This window comes from Dendropsophus ebraccatus, chromosome 11, assembly GCF_027789765.1.
Source record: "Dendropsophus ebraccatus isolate aDenEbr1 chromosome 11, aDenEbr1.pat, whole genome shotgun sequence".
NCBI lineage: Eukaryota > Metazoa > Chordata > Amphibia > Anura > Hylidae > Dendropsophus > Dendropsophus ebraccatus.
Window position 1 is genome coordinate 25107018 of NC_091464.1, and position 24833 is coordinate 25131850.

General features: G+C 45.4%; 1 protein-coding gene across 6 annotated transcripts in view; it reads left to right on the top strand.

Moving 5' to 3' along the window:
• The first annotated feature begins 1229 nt into the window (after positions 1-1229).
• The window catches only part of LOC138768079 (serine/threonine-protein kinase 38), a 48052-nt gene continuing 24448 nt past the window's right edge, over positions 1230-24833 (top strand). Inside the window, exons 1-5 of one of the 6 annotated variants that reach the window (XM_069946106.1) lie at positions 1230-1309; positions 14303-14435; positions 16551-16602; positions 21220-21342; positions 21485-21568. In XM_069946106.1, the coding sequence (XP_069802207.1) occupies positions 14305-14435; positions 16551-16602; positions 21220-21342; positions 21485-21568 (390 nt within the window). In that variant the 5' untranslated portion in view covers positions 1230-1309; positions 14303-14304. The other 5 variants (XM_069946105.1, XM_069946108.1, XM_069946107.1 and 2 more) reach the window with 5 other exon arrangements.

Consider the following 24833-nt stretch of genomic DNA (forward strand, 5'->3'; position numbering starts at 1 on the left):
GTATGAAGCACAGTGTAGACCAGAGCTGTGTGTGTCACCTGTATGGAGCACAGTGTAGAGCAGAGCTGTGTGTGTCACCTGTATGGAGCACAGTGTAAAGCAGAGCTGTGTGTGTTGCCTGGAGCACAGTGTAGAGCACAGCTGTGTGTGTTACCTGTTTGGAGCACAGTGTAGAGCAGAGCTGTGTGTGTTGCCTGGAGCACAGTGTAGCGCACAGTGTGTGTTGCCTGGAGCACAGTGTAGAGCAGAGCTGTGTGTGTTGCCTGGAGCACAGTGTAGAGCAGAGCTGTGTGTGTCACCTGTATGGAGCACAGTGTAGAGCAGAGCTGTGTGTGTCACCTGTATGGAGCACAGTGAAGAGCAGAGCTGTGTGTGTTGCCTGGAGCACAGTGTAGAGCAGAGCTGTGTGTGTTACCTGTATGGAGCACAGTGTAGAGCAGAGCTGTGTGTGTTGCCTGGAGCACAGTGTAGAGCAGAGCAGTGTGTGTGTGTCACCTGTATGGGGCACAGTGTAGAGCAGAGCTGTGTATGTTGCCTGGAGCACAGTGTAGAGCAGAGCTGTGTGTGTCACCTGTATGGAGCACAGTGTAGAGCAGAGCTGTGTGTGTCACCTGCCTGTATAGAGCACAGTGCAGAGCAGAGCTGTGTGTGTTGAATGGAGGACAGTGTAGAAGAGAGCTGTGTGTGTTGCCTGGAGCACAGTGTAGAGCAGAGCTGTGTGTGTTGCCTGGAGCACAGTGTAGAGCAGAGCTGTGTGTGTTGCCTGGAGCACAGTGTAGAGCAGAGCTGTGTGTGTCACCTGTATGGAGCACAGTGTAGAGCAGAGCTGTGTGTGTCACCTGTATAGAGCACAGTGTAGAGCAGAGCTGTGTGTGTCACCTGTATAGAGCACAGTGTAGAGCAGAGCTGTGTGTGTTGCCTGGAGCACAGTGTAGAGCAGAGCTGTGTGTGTCACCTGTATAGGGCAGAGCTGTGTGTGTCACCTGTATAGAGCACAGTGTAGAGCAGAGCTGTGTGTGTTGCCTGGAGCACAGTGTAGAGCAGAGCTGTGTGTGTTGCCTGGAGCACAGTGTAGAGCAGAGCTGTGTGTGTGGCAGCAGCACTGATGCGTTTTCCTAAGCACATTCCCACTACCACCTCCTGACGTCATTTTCATACAAAAATAGTCAAAGAGAAGAACTACAAGAAACTCTTTCAGCAGCACCCAGACTCCTCCCACCCATGTGACCGATCACATGGTCATGACATCATCAAAGGTCCTGTAACTCACGGGGATCTGGCTTCTACGGTAACTTTTGTGGAGCTCCCGGTGAGTATATGACAGGTACGAGGCTCGGCGTACACCGCTCCTCTTATTCCTCCAGTCCGGGAGGGGCGCCGGCTCCGATAGCCGAGCACTGGCTGAGGACTGGGCGGGAGCTGGAGCCGCCACTACCAGCACCTCCAACACTGTTTCAGTCTCCCTTTCGGTCTTATGGTTTGTTCTACAGAGACATAGTGGTGCTGGATGGACTGGTCCAAAAAAGCGTTACATGGGGGGAGGCTAATGAGTGCTTTGCTGGCGGCTGAGTGATGTTGTGGAGGCTGCAGTGTACAGAGCAGGGCTGAGGTCGGCGCCTGGGCTGCCTGTACGGAGGCTCCTTTGTTTTCCTATCACTGTGGCTTCTCATGGCCGGACTATAGAGGTAGTAAGACTACAACTCCCAGTATGGCCTGAAGGCTTTATGGCTGGGAGTTTCTCCACACCTGCAGGGTCATAGGTCACTGCACTTAGGTACTTTGACCTTTTAGTATTACTATATAGTATATAGTGTGTATCGTGTCAATATAATGTGCCATATACCAAACACCCAGACCAGGGAACCTTGGCTCTCCAGCTGTTGCAAAACTACCACTCCCATCATGCCTGGACAGCCGAAGGCTGTCCAGGCATGATGGGAGTGGTAGTTTTGCAACAGCTGGAGAGCCAAGGTTCCCTGCCCCAGACTGATCAAAACTTCTGTCTGTTTGACATGTCAAAAGTTTTTTTTTAAAGTGACAGTAACGCTTTGAAGGGGTATTCCTCTTAACTCTTAACATAACTTTTGATATGTTGCTGCCCATGGTGAGGCTAACAATTCCTTCTATACTTGTTATTATCTAATCAGTCTCCTGCCTCCAGTTCTGAGCTGCTGCTTTCTGCTGAAGACACAAAAATCTGTGTGTGAGCTTTTCTCTCTGTCTCCCCTCCCTTCTGAGACGGCTGATGTCCCTGACAAGTTTTATCTGTGAGATTCTTTGTAATTGTGGAAAGGTTATTCTGAGGTCAAGTTGCTGATTATCCCTCCCAACATGACAAAGAAGCTACAATGTTGCAGATCCAGCCAGCCAGGGAGTTGTTTACATTAGCCGTCTCAGAAGGGAGGAGGGAGAGAAAGAGCGAAAGGCTCACACACAGATTTTTGGAAGTATGGAAGGAATTGTTAGTCTCACCATGGGCAGCAACATATTAAAAGTTATGTTTAAGTGGAATACCCCTTTGAAAAAAAGTTGGTATGTTCTTTACAGCTGTTTTTTGAGAAGAACGTACCTCACAGCACCATTGTAGCCTCCTATTATTCCCGGAACATCTTCTAGACGTGCTAACAGATGTCTCCTGATATGTGGCTGTCCCGGTTCAGCGGCACTAAGTTACAACCTATACTTTATGCCTCCGCACAAGAGAATTATTTCTAAAAATACTTTATTGCTACATAAATCACTGGTTACAGTATATAAAGATGTGTGGGGAGACCGTCTACGAGATGTTCATGGGTAACAACCACAAGTGGTGTAGTCGTAGGATGTGACCTAGTGTGTCTAGTGCACGACGACTCCTCTGCAGCTTGTGGATAGAAGTCCCCCTGGGGTACTATGACAGAGAGCCGTTATCGGCTGTACTTGGCCGTTCCGGATGATAATCGTTTTAGGTAATGTTTTAAATCAACGATCAGCCGACATTCGCAGCGTTGGCCGGTCGTTGATTTAAAAAATGGCCTACAATGCCATTGATGATAACGACAGTTTGCTAGCCAGCATCGCTCCCTGTAATAGACCCTCACTATCTCCTATGGGCCACCGGGATCTAAAGAGAAGCAAGCAAGTAAGCTATTACATGTACCGACAGTGAGAGCGGGGGGAGGGGATAGGGCGGTCTGCTGCTGCCGCCCCTATTACATAGAGCATGGGTCTCCAAACTGCGGCCCTCCAGCTGTTGCGAAACTACAACTCCCATCATGCCTGGGCAGCTAAAGCTTTGGTTTTGGCTGTCCAGGCATGATGGGGAAATGTAGTTTCGCAACAGCTGGAGGGCTGCAGTTTGGAGACCCATGCCATAGAGTGATGGCCAGTGGACCGCCGCTATGCTTTAAAGGGGTATTCCGGGAAAATGTTACTTTTTCCCAATCCACAGGATAGGAGAAAATTAGGGGATTGTGGGGGGTCCGACCCTTGAACCCCTCCAGCAATCTCTGTACCGGACCCCTGTGGCTTTGTTATGAAAAGAGCCCTAGGTCAGCATGCAACCTGCAGCTCTATTCTTACCTATGGAGCGATGGAAAGAGCCGAGCCAACCCGGGGCTCTATTCATAACAGAGACGGCAGGGTCCGATACGAAGATCACCCGGGGGGTTTAGGGGTCGGGCCCCCTACAATCTCCTACTTTTCCCCCATTCTGTGGATAGGGAAAAAAAAAGTTAAGTTTTCCCGTAATACCCCTTTAAATCAACGATCAGCCGACATCGTGCATGCCATCTAATCGTTGATTTAAAATGTGACAAGCAGACTGTTATTGTTCTTATGATCTTTTAGCACTAGCTATTATGGTGTGTTTCTGTGTTAACACAGCGAACGATCAAGCCACTAGCGAGAAATCGTTCATTTTGATCTTTCAACAAGTTCTCAAATAGTCTTTGGTCGTTCTCTAAAAATTTGCAGATCGCTTCATGTAAACAGTCTTTCAAAGATTCACCCTATGTGTGAGATGGGCTTAAGCGATCTTGAAAACGATCGCAATAACAATTTTTCTAACGATTTGTCTATGCGCTGATCGTTATAAAAACCAAATCGTTGCTTCAAAATCGTTTAACGATCGATTGGGCGAATTATTGATTTGTGTAAACGGACCATTACACCAAGTGATTATTGGCCGATAATTGGCCAAATATGTCCGATAATCGCTTAGTGTAATAGGACCTTTAGAGTGTGTACCTGAGAGAAGGAACACCGTATAGGGTGTCCATACAGGTGCATGAGTCCTGGTAGGTGCTACAACAACAAAAACATACTCACCTCTCTCCTCTTCACTGACTCCCCTGATGCTGCTCCAGCTGACCATTGTGTCTGTTTACTTCCATTGATGACTGTGGACACACTGCGGCCAATGAGCAGCCTTAGTGCTGACTCCTGCCGAGGCCAGTGATTGGCTGCAGTGGGATCGGATTGGTGAGCATGTGATCCAGCCGAGTAAACATAGACTGAACAGGTGAATATAGTGTATTTTGTTATTGTCACCTATTTACATTTTTCATACAACCACCTTAAAGGGGAATTCCCATCTCAACTAATATAGTTAGTTATAATTGTAGGACTTGTCAAGTTAAAGTGGTAATTAAGCATTTTAAAACTTTTTATATTGTGCTACCCTTATATAAATGGGGACAGTGGGGGAGGGGGATGAGTTAAGAATACTATGTTTATTATGTTTTATATAAGGGCGGAAATAAAGTAACTCTGGGTACAAACACACACAGCAGATACGCAGCAGATTTGATACTGTGTTCAGTTATTTAGATCTAATCTGCTGCGTATTGCAGCAGTAAATACGCAGCGTATATGCCGTGTGTGTTTGTACCCTATAAGTATATTTGCAAATACATTAAAGGGGTTATCCAGCGCTACAAAAACATGGCCACTTTCCCCTACTGTTGTCTCCAGTTTGGGTGGGGTTTTGAAACTCGGTTCCATTGAAGTAAATGGAGCTTAATTGCAAACTGCACCTGAACTGGAGACAACAGTAGGGGGAAAAGTGGCCATGTTTTTGTAGCGCTGGATAACCCCTTTAATTTAGCAAACTTGTCTCCTACTTTTATCCCTCCGATTGTTGACAGGTTGTTGTCTAGGTTACCGACAATCACTCTGCTCTACAAACAGTGGTCTTGGCTGGTGGTGTACATTGTATAATATATTTAGTTATTCTAAATATTCCTCAGTGCTGTGATAGTGGTCACTTATATGCTTGGTGTCATAGGCTCTTTATCAGTTATAAGCCATTCAAGTATGTGAAGACTGTGGAGAGTCCCATACCAGACCTGTCCATGTCACCTGGTGACTGTCAGTGGTCAGGAACAATATTACACATTGTTTAAAAAACAAACAAAAAAAAAGAAAGAAAGACGTTACCAGGGCCAGACGGATAGACATTAAATACAAGTTATAACCAAGTGACTAAAATGACCGTGTATTGACCACATACTGTGTAGATGCTGGGATCTATATACATATATGTGGTGCTATCGGCCTATGTGACTCACAGGATTAATGCATGACGCATTTTAAAGGGAGCGTGTCATCAGGCAGATCCCTTTAAAGAGAATGATGTTTTTCTGAATCACATGGAGGTTATTGTATTAAAGTGTCACTGTCATTTCATAGACAAGCCAAAAGTTTTGTTCGGTCCGGATAGGACCTGTACTGATCAGGAGATAGAGCTGGGAGAAGACCGCACTAAGCATGTCACGTGATCAGTCGGGCTCCATAGAGCTCCAATATAAGTCCTGACTGATCACGTGACACAGAGCCGGGAGAGGACCACGCTTAGTGCGGTCTTCTCGCAGCTCTATCTCCTGATCGGTATGGGTCTGAACACTCAGACCCGGACCGATCAAAACTTTTGACCACGACAGTGACACTTGGGTTACTATTACATGGCCCGATAATAACTGTAAATGAACGCTGATCTAGCTGCCCGATAATCGTTTAAGGGCTGCATGGACATCGTTACCTTGCAGCCCTTGCGTAAACGGCATATATTACCTATCCATGCTGCAGGGCTCCTCTTGCGGTCCGCTTCTCCCCGGGTCCCGCGCACTGCAGCTTCAGAGCGGCCTGTCTTAGCTGACAGGCCACTCAGCCAATCCCTGGCCGCAGCGGTTCGATTATGATGCTTATTTTCTTCATGGGTCCGTTAAGGGTGTATGAGGTGGACTTTAAGACCTAATTTGGTACTGGCCCTATAAAAGCAAATTTGATATGCGTTTCTTAACAGTGACATCCACAGCAGCCTTATACAGTGGTGCCTTGGATTACGAGCATAATTCGTTCCGGGACCGTGCTTGTAATCCAAATCCACTCTTATACCAAAGCAAATTTTCCCATAAGAAATCATTGAAATGTAGACAATTGGTTCCACACCCCAAAAATCATTTTATAATCATTATAGCAGCAGTGTGTATAGCTGAGTGTGAGTGCAAGCACATTATAGCAGCAGTGTGTATAGCTGAGTGTGAGTGCAAGCACATTATAGCAGGAATGGAGAGGATGGAAAACACAAGGACTGATAGAGACTGCAGGGAGCATGAAGGAATGAGCAGGGCAGATGTGGGCACAGTATAGCAGCACTCTCTGTCCGGGGAGAGAGGGGTTAAAGCTATAAAGAGATTACCCCCACAGTCCTGTCCCCTGATGCAAGCCCCAGTCTGAAGCAGATCTGCTATAAATTGGAAGGTGAGAGACTTCCTGGGTCAGAGTACTGTGCTGCAGACCCCGCTATGCAGGCCATGCCCCTCCCCCACTCACGCTCCCACCCAATACCAGGAGCTCTTAAACCAAAGCAATGCTCTTAAACCAAGTCACAATTTTGAAAAACTGTGAGCTCTTCTTGCAAAATGCTCTTAAACAAAGTTACTCTTAAACCAAGGTACCACTGTAATTGTAAAGAAAATTGTTCAGTTACCATGGCAATCTTGTGGAAATCTCTTTATGTCAGTGAGGCAAAATCGTTAAGAACCTGCCATCTTCTATTGTCTAATATGGGACATGTGACTGTGTGGCTGTTGTCAGGCATTGAGTGAAGGACCTGCAAGTTTCTATTGACTGCCACATTTCAGCTATTTGCATATGAGCTGTGATTGGCTGGTTAGGGCTGTGCTGTGTGATATTTGAATTTTTGAACATTCCATCATTTCTATGGGGGAATTTTTTTTGTCTTTAAATGTAAATTTCTTAAAGACAAATCTGATTGAAACCAAAAATACTTAGCACACCTGTCACAGCCTAGAGCTCAGACAGTCTGTACACAAAGTGGTTCAGACTGTATTAATTGCAGGAAATCTGAGAAACTAGAGGAAGAAAAGGGACTACAGTATAGGGCTTTCTCAAGCACTATGATTATGTTAGCTGACATAGCAATACCCCTTTAATGTAGGCACAAGAGCAGACTGAACCAGGGTAGAATGGACAAAAACTATTGCTCAAGGTTCACTTTTGTAAATTATTATAGTAAAACTGAGCAATTGATGGCCATACACAATGTTCTGGCATAAAGTGGGATATGAGTTTGGGGTGTACTACCACAACAATGATTTAAAAGGATTATTTGATGACAACCTATTTTCATCTGTGTAATAAATTTACGGTAATAAATATTGGTAATTAAGGATATTTTATACCTTTCTATGGCCTTTAATGCTTTCCTTCTGCTTTTTGAGGCAAAGTGTCGGCCCTGTTGTCTTGAGCCCTGCTTCCTTACTTGTGGACATCCTCTAACAGATTCTTGTTCCTGTATACTGAAGACTCCAGCCAGTAATTCTGTTAACTCTATCTCCCTCACACTGGCTGAACTCCTGGCTATGGTGTCCAGTACACAGGTAGTCCATTTTAGGCTCTACACCGCGCTGTAATGACAGCCGGACGGCTAATTCATTACAGCGTGGCGCATATGAATACAGTTCCCCCGCTCCCAGCATCTTATCACAGATGCTGCCCGGGCAGGGGACAAGTCCGTTATATGCATTCCACATCCGTGTTCCATGCAGAACACTGAATGTGTGAATGCAGCCTAACATCAGGGATCCAGGGTGAGCACCCAGGATTCCCCGCTCTAGCGATTCCCGGCTGAGTAGATGGTGGCACCCTAGGTGCATGCGGGCCTTGACCATACATTCTCTTGCAGTATTGAATGTACAAAAAATGCAGTTCCTTGGTGTTTTGTCGATATCACACATTAAAGGGGTTGTCCAGCGAAAATCTTTTATATATATATATATATATATATATATATATATATATATATATATATATAAATATAAAAACTGGTGTCAGACACTTATTCAGATTTGTAATTTTACTTTTATTTAAAAATCTCAAGTCTTCCAGTACTTATTAGCTCCTGTATGTCCTGCAGGAAGTGGTGAGGCTTTAGATTTATTAATAGAAGTAAATTACTAACCAACTTTCTGACAATAGTGGGTTTAAAAGAAAATAATTTTTGCCGGAGACTCCCCTAATAGGTCTTTTGTGACCAATCAGGCCTGTCTTCTTCCAATGTATTATAAGACAGGTCTTCCTAGGCAATATGAAGGTAGGTGAGTGAAAGGCGATAAGCATATAATAACATATACTTTGCTGAGCACCAAATAGCTGGAATTGTTCCTGTGTTGTCAGTGTTATGAGAGGCTTGTTGTTTCCTGAAGCTGCAATGATTAACCAGAGAGGTAGGTAGAGCGACGTTACACACGCTGCTGACCTGCAAGGAATGTGTTACCGGGATTGTGAGAGCGAGTGCACAGAGGAGGTGTGTGTCACTGGTGCACACACCCAGACACTGGGAGCACTGGAGGCTCATGGTGGAATAGCATCTGGTGACACTGGGAGCACTGGAGGCTCATGGTGGAATAGCATCTGGTGACACTGGGAGCACTGGAGGCTCGTGGTGGAATAGCATTTGGTGACACTGGGAGCACTGGAGGCTCATGGTGGAATAGCATCTGGGAGCACTGGAGGCTCATGGTGGAATAGCATCTGGTGACACTGGGAGCACTGGGGGCTCATGGTGGAATAGCATCTGGTGACACTGGGACCACTGAAGGCTCATGGTGGAATAGCATCTGGGAGCACTGGAGGATCATGGTGGAATAGTATCTGGTGACACTGGGAGCACTGGAGGCTCATGGTGGAATAGCATTTGGTGACACTGGGAGCACTGGAGGCTCATGGTGGAATAGCATCTGGGAGCACTTGAGGCTCATGGTGGAATAGCATCTAGTGACACTGGGAGCACTGGGGGCTCATGGTGGAATAGCATCTGGTGACACTGGGACCACTGGAGGCTCATGGTGGAATAGCATCTGGGAGCACTGGAGGATCATGGTGGAATAGTATCTGGTGACACTGGGAGCACTGGAGGCTCATGATGGAATAGCATCTGGTGACACTGGGAGCATTGGAGGCTCATGGTGGAATAGCATCTGGTGACACTGGGAGCACTGGAGGCTCATGGTGTAATAACATCTGTTGACACTGGGAGCACTGGAGGCTCATGGTGGAATAGCATCTGGTGACACTGGGAGCACTGGAGGCTCATGGTGTAATAGCATCTGGTGACACTGGTAGCACTGGAGGCTCATGGTGGAATAGCATCTGGTGACACTGGGAGCACTGGGGGCTCATGGTGAAATAGCATCTGGTGACACTGGGAGAACTGGAGGCTCATGGTGGAATAGCATCTGGGAGCACTGGAGGCTCATGGTGGAATAGCATCTGGTGACACTGGGAGCACTGGGGGCTCATGGTGGAATAGCATCTGGTGACAGTGGGAGCACTGGAGGCTCATGGTGTAATAGCATCTGGTGACACTGGGAGCACTGGAGGCTCATGGTGGAATAGCATTTGGTGACACTGGGAGCACTGGAGGCTCATGGTGTAATAGCATCTGGTGACACTGGGAGCACTGGAGGCTCATGGTGGAATAGCATCTGGTGACACTGGGAGCACTGGAGGCTCATGGTGGAATAGCATCTGGTGACACTGGGAGCACTGGAGGCTCATGGTGGAATAGCATCTGGTAACACTGGGAGCACTGGAGGCTCATGGTGGAATAGCATTTGGTGACACTGGGAGCACTGGAGGCTCATGGTGGAATAGCATCTGGGAGCACTGGAGGCTCATGGTGGAATAGCATCTGGTGACACTGGGAGCACTGGGGGCTCATGGTGGAATAGCATCTGGTGACAGTGGGAGCACTGGAGGCTCATGGTGGAATAGCATCTGGGAGCACTGGAGGCTAATGGTGGAAGAGCATCTGGTGACACTGGGAGCACTGGAGGCTCAGGGTGGAATAGCATCTGGTGACACTGGGAGCACTGGAGGCTCATGGTGGAATAGCATCTTTTGACACTGGGAGCACTGGAGGCTCAGGGTGGAATAGCATCTGGTGACACTGGGAGCACTGGAGGCTCATGGTGGAATAGCATCTGGTGGCACTGGGGGCTCATGGTGGAATAGCATCTGGTGACACTGGGAGCACTGGAGGCTCATGGTGGAATAGCATCTGGTGACACTGGGAGCACTGGAGGCTCATGGTGCAATAGCATCTGGTGACACTGGGAGCACTGGAGGCTCATGCTGGAATAGCATCTAGTGACACTGGGAGCACTGGAGGCTCATGGTGGAATAGCATCTGGTAACACTGGGAGCTCATGGTGGAATAGCATCTGGTTACACTGGGAGCTCATGGTGGAATAGCATCTGGTGACACTGGGAGCACTGGAGGCTCATGGTGCAATAGCATCTGGTGACACTGGGAGCACTGGAGGCTCATGCTGGAATAGCATCTAGTGACATTGGGAGCACTGGAGGCTCATGGTGGAATAGCATCTGGTAACACTGGGAGCTCATGGTGGAATAGCATCTGGTTACACTGGGAGCTCATGGTGGAATAGCATCTGGTGACACTGGGAGCACTGGAGGCTCATGGTGGAATAGCATCTGGGAGCACTGGAGGCTCATGGTGGAATAGCATCTGGGAGCACTGGAGGCTCATGGTGGAATAGCATCTGGTGACACTGGGAGCACTGGAGGCTCAGGGTGGAATAGCATCTGGTGACACTGGGAGCACTGGAGGCTAATGTTGGAAGAGCATCTGGTGACACTGGGAGCACTGGAGGCTAATGTTGGAAGAGCATCTGGTGACACTGGGAGCACTGGAGGCTCAGGGTGGAATAGCATCTGGTGACACTGGGAGCACTGGGGGCTCATGGTGGAATAGCATCTGGTGACACTGGGAGCACTGGAGGCTCATGGTGGAATAGCATCTGGTGACACTGGGAGCACTGGGGGCTCATGGTGGAATAGCATCTGGTGACACTGGGAACACTGGCGGCTCAGGCTGGAATAGCATCTGGTAACACTGGGAGCACTGGAGGCTCAGGGTGGAACAGCATGTGGTGACACTGGGAGCACTGGAGGCTCATGGTGGAATAGCATCTGGTTACACTGGGAGCTCATGGTGGAATAGCATCTGGTGACACTGGGAGCACTGGAGGCTCATGGTGGAATAGCATCTGGTTACACTGGGAGCACTGAAGGCTCATGGTGGAATAGCATCTGGTGACAGTGGGAGCACTGGAGGCTCATGGTGGAATAGCATCTGGTGACACTGGGAGCACTGGAGGCTCATGTTGGAATAGCATCTGGTGACACTGGGAGCACTGGAGGCTCATGTTGGAATAGCATCTGGTGACACTGGGAGCACTGGGGGCTCATGGTGGAATAGCATCTGGTGACAGTGGGAGCACTGGAGGCTCATGGTGTAATAGCATCTGGTGACACTGGGAGCACTGGAGACCCATGATGGAATAGTGTCTGGTGACACTGGGAGCACTGGAGGCTCATGGTGGAATAGCATCTGGTTACACGGAGCACTGGAGGCTCCGGGTGGAACAGCATGTGGTGACACTGGGAGCACTGGAGGCTCAGGGTGGAACAGCATGTGGTGACACTGGGAGCACTGGGGGCTCATGGTGGAATAGCATCTGGTGACAGTGGGAGCACTGGAGGCTCATGGTGTAATAGCATCTGGTGACACTGGGAGCACTGGAGACCCATGATGGAATAGTGTCTGGTGACACTGGGAGCACTGGAGGCTCATGGTGGAATAGCATCTGGTTACACGGAGCACTGGAGGCTCCGGGTGGAACAGCATGTGGTGACACTGGGAGCACTGGAGGCTCATGGTGGAATAGCATCTGGTGACACTGGGAGCACCTGAGACCCATGATGGAATAGTGTCTGGTGACACTGGGAGCACTGGAGGCTCATGGTGGAATAGCATCTGGTGACACTGGGAGCACTGGAGGCTCATGTTGGAATAGCATCTGGTGACACTGGGAGCACTGGAGGCTCATGGTAGAATAGCATCTGGTTACACTGGGAGCACTGGAGGCTCAGGGTGGAACAGCATGTGGTGACACTGGGAGCACTGGAGGCTCATGGTGGAATAGCATCTGGTGACACTGGGAGCACTGGAGACCCATGATGGAATAGTGTCTGGTGACACTGGTAGCACTGGAGGCTCATGGTGGAATAGCATCTGGTGACACTGGGAGCACTGGAGGCTCATGGTGGAATAGCATCCATAGGGAACCATACCTTAGCTTATACTATATGTTACAGCCTAGAAGCATGAGGCTGCACTACTGAAAGGGTCACTGTCATCAGAGAAAGCTTTGGACATGTCATAGATACATATCAAAAGTTCTGATTGGTCCGGGTCTGAGTGTTCTGACATATGCCGACTGGGAGAACGAGCCGGGAGAAGACCCTGCTAAGCACAGACCTCTCCCGTCTCTGTGTCACGTGATCAGTCGGACTCGTAATGTAAGTCTATGGAGCCAATTCATAATGCTGACAGAGCGGGGAGTGGGCGCTCGGTACAGGTCTGAACACTCAGGCCCAGACCGATCAAATCCCTTGACATGTCATCAGTTCTCTGTGATGACAAGTACGCTTAAAGGATTCTAAAGAATGGATCGGCTTAGCTGCGTTCAGGCTGATCATGACAGACCACTGGGCAGATTCTATTCATTTCTGTGGGCTTCTTATATACATCAGTCTACATCCCTTCCTTAATGAGCAATTCTCTACAACTTGTTCTCTAGGTGAGAGGTACCTCTTTAGTCTTGGTCTTTAGCCCTTTCACTCAGTTCCCATGGAGGTACAACCGAAGGCCCTGTGGCAATGAGAATCTCGCATTGTACATCTATGCCTTATTTAGGCCAGGGTCACATCTGCGTTGCATTCTCTGCTGTTCTGCTTTGACTTTGGCATTGGAGCAGAACGACGGTAGAAAAATAATATGGTGCTGATGAATAAATTAAAGGGGAACTCTGATGGGAAAAAAAATTCTTTCTAATCAACTGGTTTTAAAAGTTTTATAAACTTGTGATTAACTTCTATAAAAAAAAAAACAACTCTAGTCTTCCAGTACTTATCAGCTGCTGGATGTCCTGCAGGAAGTGGTGTATTCTCTCCAGTCTGACACTGTGCTCTCTGCTGCCACCTCTGTCCACGTCAGGAACTGTCCAAAGCAGGAGAGGTTTTCTCGGAAGATTTGTTTCTGCTCTGGACAGTTCCTGACGCAGAGTGTCAGACTGGAAAGAAGACACCACTTCCTGCAGGACATACAGTAGCTGATAAGTACTGAAAGACTTGAGGTAGATTTGAATAGAAGTAAATTGCCTATCTAAAGCCAGTGTGAAACCAGCCTTATCTGGACAGTACACAACACTTTGTACTGTAAGGGTGCGTTCACACCTACAGGATCCGCAGCAGATTTGATGCTGTGTTCAGTTATTTGAATGAAATCTGCTGCAGATCCAGTAAGTGTGAACGTACCCTAAGATGTATATTAGAGCCTTTCAATCCTATTATAACTGTATATTATTATTATTATTATTATTATTACTGTATAACACCTTTTATTTGGATGCGTTGTTCCACTATACAGTAGTATGTACCAGGAAGTATTCCATGTCTATAATATGATGATATGATTCAATTGGAGGCATTAGCTGTGGTGTGCATTCTCTCTTATAGAGCAGGCCATGTAGTATTGGTTCTCATACATAAGGGAGAGCCTTCTATTCCCCTGAATTACTGTAACACCATGACTACATTCCTTTACACCACAAGTGCATTGAGTAACTCTGACAATGTGGTAACTCAGCGTTCAGCATTGTTTAGTCTTCTCACTACCTGACTGCTTAGGACTCTCTCTCTCTTCCATCAGACATGGCTATGACAGAGCAAACTCCATGTTTCCCCATGAGCAACCACACAAAGGAACGTGTTACCATGACTAAGATGACGCTGGAAAACTTCTACAGTAACCTCATTACCCAACATGAAGAACGGGAGCTAAGGTACTCGGTGGACACATATATCACCATAGCGGTGCAGCAACATGCAGGGTGGATTATAGGGGTACTCCGATGAAAATCTTTTTCTTCCAAATCAACTGGTTTTAGAAAGTTATATAGAGTAGTAATTTACTTCTGTTTAAAAATCTCAAGACTTCTAGTACTTATCAGCTGCTGTATGTCCTGCAGGAAGTGGTGTATTCTTTGGAGTCTGACATAGTGCTCTCTGTCCATGACAGGAACTGTCCAGAGAAGTAGCTAACCCCCATAAAAAACGTCTTCTGCTCTGGACAGTTCCTGTCTTAGACAGAGGTGGCGGCAGAAAGCACTGTGTCAGACTGAAAAGAATACGGCACTTCCTGCAGGGCATACAGCAGCTGATAAGTACTGGAAGTTTTGAGATTTAATAGAAGTAAATTACAAATCTTTAGAACTCTTTGAAACCAATTGATTTGAAATAGAAGAAATTTTAATCGGAGTACCCCTGTAATATCTCGATGTATATGGATATCTGATGCGAACAAGGGCCCTGTCAGCTGGATGTAGTCTGGAAGCCAAAAACAGCCAAAGGCAGTGCTTTACATGCTTTGTGTTGCTGCCATAGAGGAGCTGCATAAACCACTAGCATGTCAGACAGATCCAGGGTGGCCGTCATTCTCCAGATAGCCGAGGGATCCAGAAACAGGACCAGTGCATGTGCCATAAAGGGTGAAATGGGAATATTTCACAGTCTTAGGCCACATTCACACACCCGTAGTGCAGTCCGGCCGCAGACCATACTACCGAATGTGCATCCGTAGTGCTCCATGCTTCGTTTGCAACATTTATGTGCAGGAAATGGAGCAGACATTGTTACTAGTTAGGTGCCACCCATTAAACTCACTGGGCACACTGCCTGTACACCATGGAATATGTTGACATGCCTTTTTGACAGGTTGCTTATGTATATATCTATTGTACTGGTAAAACAATCTTCAGTTTAGTCACTAAACATTAAACTTAGAACCCTTTAACACATTAAAGGAGCACTCCGCCTAAGTGTTTTTTTTTCTTTCAGATCAACTGTTTTCAGAAAGTTCTAGAGATTTGTAAATTACGTCTATTTAAAAAATCTCAAGTATTCCTGTAGGTATCAGCTGCTGTATGTCCTGTAGGAAGTGGTGTGTATTCTTTCCTGCTGCCACCTTTGTCAATGTCAGGAACTGCCCAGAGTAGGAAAGGGTTTTCTATAGGGATTTGCTACGGCTCTGGACAGTTCCTTCACGGACAGAGGTGGAAGCAGAGAGCGCTGTGTCAGACTGGAAAAGAACACTGCAGGGCTTACAGCAGCTGATAAGTACTGGGAGACTGGAGATTTTTAAATAGATGTCATTTTCAAATCTATAGAACATTCTAAAACCAGTTCATTTGAAAGAAATGGAGTACCCCTTTTAAAGTTCCTTCTGGATTTTTCTAGGTGTAGAGGATGACATTTTCCCGTGTTCTACCTTAGAACATGGCCTACTGCCCCGCTGACTGTTATCAGAGCGCTCCAGCTTGCAGAAAATAGGTTTCTGCAAGTTGTTATCCGCTTCATGTTTTGTCTGTCTAAACCGTCTACAATACAGTGTAAGAATCCTTTATACAAATTCCTATAGTCTCTGTAGCGGTTTACGGAATTATAATAAAAGTCTATGGAACTTCCGGCAACTCTGTATACCAGAAGTCTCATAGGCCTCCATTATAACCATACACAGCTCTCTATAGCGTGCTGCAGAGTGCGCTTACCCCTTTGTTCTAGCAATTGCCGGGGGTCTCAGAAACCTGTTTAAATGATAGTTACACATTAGGAAACTAGTTCTTCACAGACTAACTTACCATATGGCTGCATTCACACCTAGTAGCTTGGTCAGTATTTTTAGCCATAATCAGGAGTGGACCTGACAAAGGAAACTATAATAAGGTTTGCACCATTCTCTGTGTTTGTGACCCATGCCTCTATTTGGTGGATAAAAGAATATATGTGATCCCAGGCGATAGGTCACTATGCATCGCTAAGCAGATTATGTCAAATGTCTTCTCAAATGGTGGTGTTTTTTTTTTTTAATAATTAAACATTACTATTGTTTCTTCTTTTAGGCAGAAGAGGTTAGAAAAGGTCATGGAGGAAGAAGGCCTCAGAGATGAAGAGGTAAATGGAGCAATATAGCAGGAATTAGCTGAATGAATAATAGATAAGTGGCTGTGGCTGTGGTGACTGGATCTCCTTAGCTGTGATAAAATCTCTATTTAAGAAGCCGTGACCTACATGGCCGAGGGAGCACTGCTTTCTGCGCTCAGCGCTGCCTGTCTCTGCATTGCTAGCAAAGCTTTTATGTTTTTGGGATATATGCTTTGCTTATATCCCAGAGTCGCGTCTACCGTCACAACCAACCTCTTTTTTTTTTTTTTTTTTTTTTTTTAAATCGATCATTAAAATGTCTTATAGCTGTCTCTACAGCAGGCATGTCCAAACTTTTTTTCGAAGAGTGCCAAATTTGATGAAGTGAACATGTGCGAGGGCCGACCATTTTACATGCTACATGCTATATGCTTTATAACACAGGCAGATAATAGCAAGCTGGATACCTGGGGGGCCGTAAAAGTTCGAAACGCGGGCCGCAAATGGCCCTCCGGCCGGACTTTGGACATGCCTGCTCTACAGTATAGATGTCTGCAGCATCTGTACTGTAACCCTTGCTGCCATACCATTGTCTGTCTGTCCTATACCTCTTACCAGCGTTATGTGGTAAATTAGGAAATAGAACATTTTAATTTAGATTTTTTGTGAAATTACTTCTGCTTCCTTTATAAATAGAAGAATAAAAAATTTCATCAAAAAACATATATATATATATATATATATATATATATATATATATATATATAATATTATTTTATTTTTTCCATATTTGTGGTTAGCAGAGCTGTGTTCACATCAGTGATCTAGGGATAGGGGACAAGTAAGTGATTGCAGGGGGGTCCGATTTCTCTACATCCCGAGCGATCTCTGCATCAGCCCGTGGCTCCTTTTCTCTGAATAGAGCCGCGGGTACAGCACGTGACCTGTGGCTCCAGTTGTTTCTGTGGAGCTGTCGGAAAGACAGTTCTCGTCTCTCTCTGGCGCCTCCATAGGGAATGAATGGAGCTGCTGAGGAGAGCTAAGTACAGCACTCCGCTATTTGCAATGGCTCCATAGGAGTGAATAGAGCATGCAAGAGAAAGATTATGACTAAAGTAATATAGACAGTCTGTACTTATGACTCTTCAGGCTTCAGAGTAGCTGCAAAGTGACAGCTTGCCGGCTCTGTCTTTATACACCTAGTATATATATTTGTGGCTGCCACACCTTTCCAGGACAGTATGAGGAAATGAAGACATCGCTGTGCCGTGCTGGTGTACTTCCTCTCTACTCCCAGACTCGTGTATTAATCATACGCTCCAGTAACAATCCTGTTTTATGGACCATATAAATTCTTACTTTGCAGTTACATATTAGGTTGGACTATTAACGCCTAGTTCCTGGTCTCGTAAAGGAAGGGACATTTTGTTAATAGATATGTGTCCACTTTTTAGCCCTCTTTGTTGGTGAATAGACTCATATACTGATCTTCTGCTCAGACAAATGCCCTGAATTATTTTACATAAAATATAAGGATCTGAAAGAACAATGAAAGGGGATTTTTATCATGTTTAAGTAGTTTTCCCATATAATTACAGAGTGGCTTAAAATGTGATGTTTATAGCTTGTTTACAGCGTTGGCTGTCCAGGCATGATGGGAGTTGTAGTTCTGCAATAGCTGGAGAGCCAAGGTTCCCTACCCCTGGTATAAAGGGTGTGGGGCTCTCCTAACCGTCCACCACAGATGATGATGTTGGAGATGGGGGTCAGGCGTGATGGAAAATTGCCATCCGACCCCTTTGTTCTGGGAGAGACAAGCTGCAGCCAGAGCTCACTGACTGAATCTTAACCCTCCCTATAGAGAACCAAAACAGTCCTGTGTATGGGGAGGACGTGAGAGATAGCTTATGGCCAGATGATAATTCGGCCATCACTTATTGTGTATGGCAACCTTTAGACCAGGTTAGGGATGTTCAGTTACAGCACTACATGTTATAAGGGCCCATTCACACTATGGAAAGCAGGCGGAAATTCCGAGCGGAACCCCCTCCCACAAACTCTGCTCGGAATCCTGTCTGCTCTCTGTTTCAGTGGGATGCCTTGTGCGCCTCCGCGCCTCTCCACTCAGAGAATTGACATGGCCCTAAGAGGGTAAGATGACTGAAATAGTAGTGGATGGGAACTAGGGACTTACATGAAAGGCTCAGCAGTGAGGGGGCACAGTATTATCCAGGATTTGAAAAACATTTATTTTTTCCCAAAAAAACTGTCAAACCTCTCCTTAGGTTGTTTGGTTTGTAATTTACTTCTATTAAAATATCGCAAGCCTTCCAGTACTTATCAGCTGCTGTATGCCCTGCAGGAACTGATGTATTCTTTCCAGTCTGACACAGTGCTCTCTGCTGCTACCTCTGTCCAGAGCAGTAGCAAATCCTCATAGAAAATCTCTCCTGCTCTGGACAGTTCCTGACACAGATAGAGGTGGCAGCAGAGAGTACGGTGTCAGACTGGAAAGAAAACGCCACTTCTTGCAGGGCATACAGCAACTAATAAGTACTGGCTTGAGATTTTTAAATAGAAGCAAATTAAAAATCTATATAATTTTCTGACACCAGTTGATTTGAAAGGGGGAAAAAAATCCCCTTTAAAAGAAAAAAAAATCCCCTATTAACCTGTGTGCTGTTTTGGGGATATGAGCAGTTGACTTAATATGCTAATGAAGCATTTCTGTGCACTGGGGGCGGGGCTACTACAGAGTGCACCAATCTGCCCCTCCTAGTGAGCGTTCAGTAGCATATGAAATCAACCACTCGTATTCGGAAAACAGCGCTGACTGTAAATTTAAGAGCTTGTCCAACCCCTTTAACTCTGAGGGTATATGAAAGACCCTAATGTTCCCCAGACACGTGTCTAGGTTATCAGATGTGTTTTTGTCTTTGTGAATAGCTGAATGGAATATGATCGGGTTTCCACAGAGAAAAGTATTCAGAAAATCATAAATCAAATTTGTCATCTTCTACTTTCAACTAAGAAATGACTATATTTGCCGACATCTACGTCTCCGACTCTCATGGCTGCTGGCTGTGAAACCTCTATCGAGGCATAGTTTACAAGACATTCTGTTCACAATTATCATGCCATGAAAACCATCCTAGGAATTCTAATTATTGGAAAACCTTCTCCATAGCTATTACCAACAGGACTAAAATGTGGCTGTTCAAGAGCGTATTGGCTCTTACGTTTTTGTTTAGTTTATTCAGTGCTAGGACCAGGTATATAGGTAAGAAGGGACACGCACCTTTTATATTCTAACTTTGTACATTTGCTATATATTTAGAGCCAGTAACAGTCATAATATGATATTTTTATTTGCACAAAGTATATGGCTCTTGTACAAAACTGTAAATACATGCACAGTACCTAGAAATCTGTGTAAAAATAAAAAAACAAGACTTTACAGGGGTTATCTGGGCAACAAAAACAAAATCCCCCTCTAAACAATCCACCTTTCCAATACCACCCTATGTCTAATATACATGTATAACCTATGTTGCACCCTTTCCCTGTTTTTTTTTTCTCATACTTACCCGCTCTGGTTTCTAAAATCATCTTCTCTGTGTCCTCTCTGACAACATGCTGCTCCCTCCTCCCTTTGTAGACATAGGGCATGTGATTTCCTCTCTGGGGGCTTGGTCAGCTGTCTATTGACTTAAAGACATCTGCATCATCTCCATGCACCTGTTCCATAGACTTACATGTGTTCCTGAGCCTAGGTTTCTGTAATATGAAAAGTTCTAGTTCTATCTCTGCTTGTTGTCAGTGAATGCTGCAGGGATACCTGTCAGTGTCTCAGCTATGTATATTCTAAGTGTTATAGATGTTCTTAGAGTCTGGATGGAACTAGAATGTTTTCATTCACAGTCAGCAAGCAAAGATCTTAACCTGCCCCCCCCCCCAGTAAAAAGATGCCCGATATGCAGCTTATAGCTACACCATGCGCGCCTCGGCTCTGCTACACCATGCGCGCCTCGGCTCTGCTACACCATGCGCGCCTCGGCTCTGCTACACCATGCGCGCCTCGGCTCTGCTACACCATGCGCGCCTCGGCTCTGCTACACCATGCGCGCCTCGGCTCTGCTACACCATGCGCGCCTCGGCTCTGCTACACCATGCGCGCCTCGGCTCTGCTACACCATGCGCGCCTCGGCTCTGCTACACCATGCGCGCCTCGGCTCTGCTACACCATGCGCGCCTCGGCTCTGCTAACCCGGTGTTTACAGTGTAATAGTAATGACAGCAGTGGGCAAGAAAGAAAACCAAGGGAGCGAGTACACAAATAGACCAATCAGGGAGATGCATGATGGGAAATGTAGTTTCCTGGCCAGCGCCATCATGGATATAGATTGGCTTTTAGAAACCCAGGAATGGCAGCAGCTAGAAAGACAGGAGACTGTTCAAAATACTCAGGGGGGCTTGGTAAGACCAGCTAGGTTTGGGAGCATTTCATTTTTTAGCTCTTATGTGGATAACCCCTTTAAAACCTTAAACACAATCATTGAATTTCTTACGCAGGTTTAATAGAAAGTATTGTAAAGAAAAAAGATAAAGGGCCCAGTAACTGACATTGTATATTGTATCCTGATATAGAAAAAGATGCGAAGGTCGGCACACGCTCGAAAAGAAACAGAGTTTCTGCGACTGAAGAGAACACGGCTGGGATTAGAGGATTTCGAGTCTCTGAAAGTCATCGGCAGGGGAGCTTTCGGGGAGGTAAGGAGACAATACATATTGCCTGCATTTTTGTAATATAAATTCCTGCAATAGAGTGGTGTAGCCTATAGGAATATGAGCGGAGGAAGAAAAGATGTGCAAATCCTAAAAAAAAAATATATATATATTTTTTTTAATGTAGGTCAGACTGGTACAGAAGAAAGACACTGGTCACGTCTATGCAATGAAGATTTTGAGAAAATCTGATATGCTGGAGAAAGAACAGGTGAGCGATATTGTGCTGACATGCTTACACGCTTGTGCTGTGTTTTTTTTTTTTTTTTTTTTTTTATTGGCCATATTTTAGCAGCTTTTTTTGATTACAGCAAAAGCTATAACTTCCCTTTTTATTTACAACCCAAATGGCACGGATACCCCCCCCCCCATATCCAGCAGCAGAGATGATGGGTGCAGAAGACAACTACTCGCCTACTCCCCCCCCCCCCCCCCCCCCCCCTGCCGGTGAACACGTGAGCCAGCCGGCATAGGAGGTGTAGGCGAATAGTTGTCTTCTACGCACCAGTAATCCCGGTTGTCAGGTGGCGGGGGAGGGCTGCACTTTGGGGGATCCATGCCTCGATCCTACTACGGTCATCACAGTGCAAATTGCAGCATAGATAGTGTGAATTAGGCCTTACATCCCAAAAATTTCAGTACTTGCAAACAAAGCGCCATTTTGCAACTGAGTTCCATAAAACTTATTGGGAAACTACTCCCCTTTTTTTATTGCTATTCTGTAAAGTAAATGTTTTAGACCATTTATGGCCCCTCCCCCCAAAAAAAAAACAAAAAACACAACACAGCAAAAGAATCTGTGTGGGAACATAGCTTTATTTTAGTTGAATATTTTGGTCACATATGGATAGATTATTTTATCTATTCTCTGTTTGGAAACCAAAAATCTATGGACAGTAATGATGATGTTAGAAATTCATTTTACCTTGATGGATAAAATTGCCTTTCTACACTTAGTCATGTCTATTGTAGTATGTCTTAATGTCTGCACTTAATTCCTCCTTATAGTGACAGATGTGCTGGAAGCTCGCTGGTTAAAAGGAAGTGGTGAAATGGGTGTAGCAGCCTAACATCTGATGATTTCAGATTCTGTTCCACAACACTCAACCGTCTTTTTATAAAGCAAAATGAGATTCAACCTCGGCAGAGCTTGGTGGGAGGGCGGAGATCAAGGGCATGTTTCTTTTCCAACCAAGTGTTTTGTTTTTTTATTTTTTATTTAGCTCACAGTATTTCCCATATGTTGCGCCACAAAAGTATAAAAGTCACATGTATATGTGTGTGTGTATACATATTTATTCAGTGTGTATGTGTGTGTATGCATGTATATGTATATGTGTGTATATATTATATTTGACTTCTATATGTTAAGAAGGACACGTTCTAGAATGCATCCAATACCTTATGGGTCTGATTGACCAGTAATAGGATCAGCTGTCTGTTACAGTATGGTACAAGGTGTCTATAATTGTAGAAGTAAGATAAATAGAGAGCCATTTGTGGCTATTTTTCCCATTTATAATGCGGTATACTTACTAAAGCTGGCCAGAGCCTAAAGGTAGCCATACACATATCATAGCTGTAAGGTGAGCAGCTATCTCTCCAGAAACTTAGCTAAGCGGAACTACATGTGTTCTGGGTGGAGAAGGGGCGATGAGGGATACCCACCCAAACTAGAGACATAAGTGGTGCTGTTTCCTGAAGAAAGCAGTAATAAGTTTCTAATCCTGGCTATTCCTTTTAGGGGTCATCTTGGTGCTACAGTACTGACACGCTTTTTACAGATCTCCATGCATCATTATAAATGATTGCAGGAGTTCTGAAGTCCCGTCAGCAGCACATCGTCCGTGTTTATAGTCCCTGCACAGAATGGCCCCTTAAGCTAACATGCCCATTTCTTCTCTACCCTTCATGTGTTGGGGCAGTCTGGGAGCCCCTATAGGACAGTTGGTTGTAAAGAAAGCTACTCTTGGCAGCTCTTTCCTATCTGAGTCAGTAAGGTTGAGCTACAATACCAGACCCAGGTCGCAGCGCTGCCTCACTGCTTTCGGACCTCTGCCGGCCTCCTGCAGTTCCTGCTCCTGCCATGTCACAACCCGGGCTCAGCGGGTACTTTCCTGTGGATGGTGACGTACCAGGAACCCATGAGTATCTGGAGCTTTGCAGTGGTCAGTGAACCTGTGACGCGGCACTGTGTGGGCACGGGAACGGATAAGTATACATTCTGTTGTATACCTGCAATCCCCTGCCTTCAGCAGAGTTTTAATTTTTAGTTTTAATACTGTTTAATTTTAATATTATGTAACCCCTTTAGGTGGTTTGTGTTGCATATATAATATACTGAACATCAGCCCTATTAGCCTGAGCTCTATTATCTATAGGTTTATATGATATAAAGCAAGGGTTATGTGTAAAAGCATTGTAATACCTGACAGGAGTCCTAGGGGCTTACAGTAAGAGTCCTGTGTACCCTGCCCACTGTAAACACTGATACAGGAAAGGCTGCCAATAATCCTGTGTGGGTGATATGTGGAACCATGACCTTCACATCAAATCCCTATGTCCTGTACATTGCATAGTGGGGCTTACAGATGCCCAATTGGATTGAGATTTGCCAAGTCCAAGTACAAAGTCAACACCTGGACATTGTATGTTCCTCAAGTGGCAGGGTGCACTGCTCTGCTGAGAGGAACCAGAGCCATTAGGAATACCATATACTTTTTTTGCAGGGCTAAAGAAGAAAAAAAAAGTTTGTACATATTCAGGAAATAGAACTTACTAGGAATGAGCGAATTTACAGTAGCAACAAAGCAAATCGCTTCTGCATTTTGCTCATCTGGCTGCGGGCTTTGAAGTCTCCTCCACTCTGTGCCGCTCGTCCCCAGGTGCTGAAAAAAGCTGGATCCAGTCCTGGGAAACGTCTCCCAGTTTCCACGGACTGGATTCATCTATTCCCAGCAACCGGGGACGAGCATCGCTCATCTCTAGTACTCACTCCACATAAATGTGCTGCAGTATACATTAGTAAGGGCCTATATAAATATTCAGTGTTTATTTTTATTTTTTTTGTCATTTTATGTAGAAAATTGACAATTTGTACAATAACTTTAATTTGCATCCATCTCCTTGTTAGCTATTTATCTCTTTATGCACTGCCATCTATATCCATCTTTCTGGTCATTGGAAACAAATATTTTGTTGCCTTGTTTGAACAATCCCAGTAATATAGTAATAGGTTCCATACCAGCAGCTGGACATCTTGTTCTCTCCCTATGCCATGTCACATGCTTTCCCTATACATTCAGCCCTAAGTACTCTTCCTGGACTTAAATGGGCACTGTGGTTACAAATAATGTTAAACTAGCAGGGGGGATGATATACTACACCTTTGCATTTTACTTCATGGTTTTTTTTTTTGCCTTTTTTCTATATGAAATACAATGCTATACATTCAGCCACTAGGTATCCCACTTACT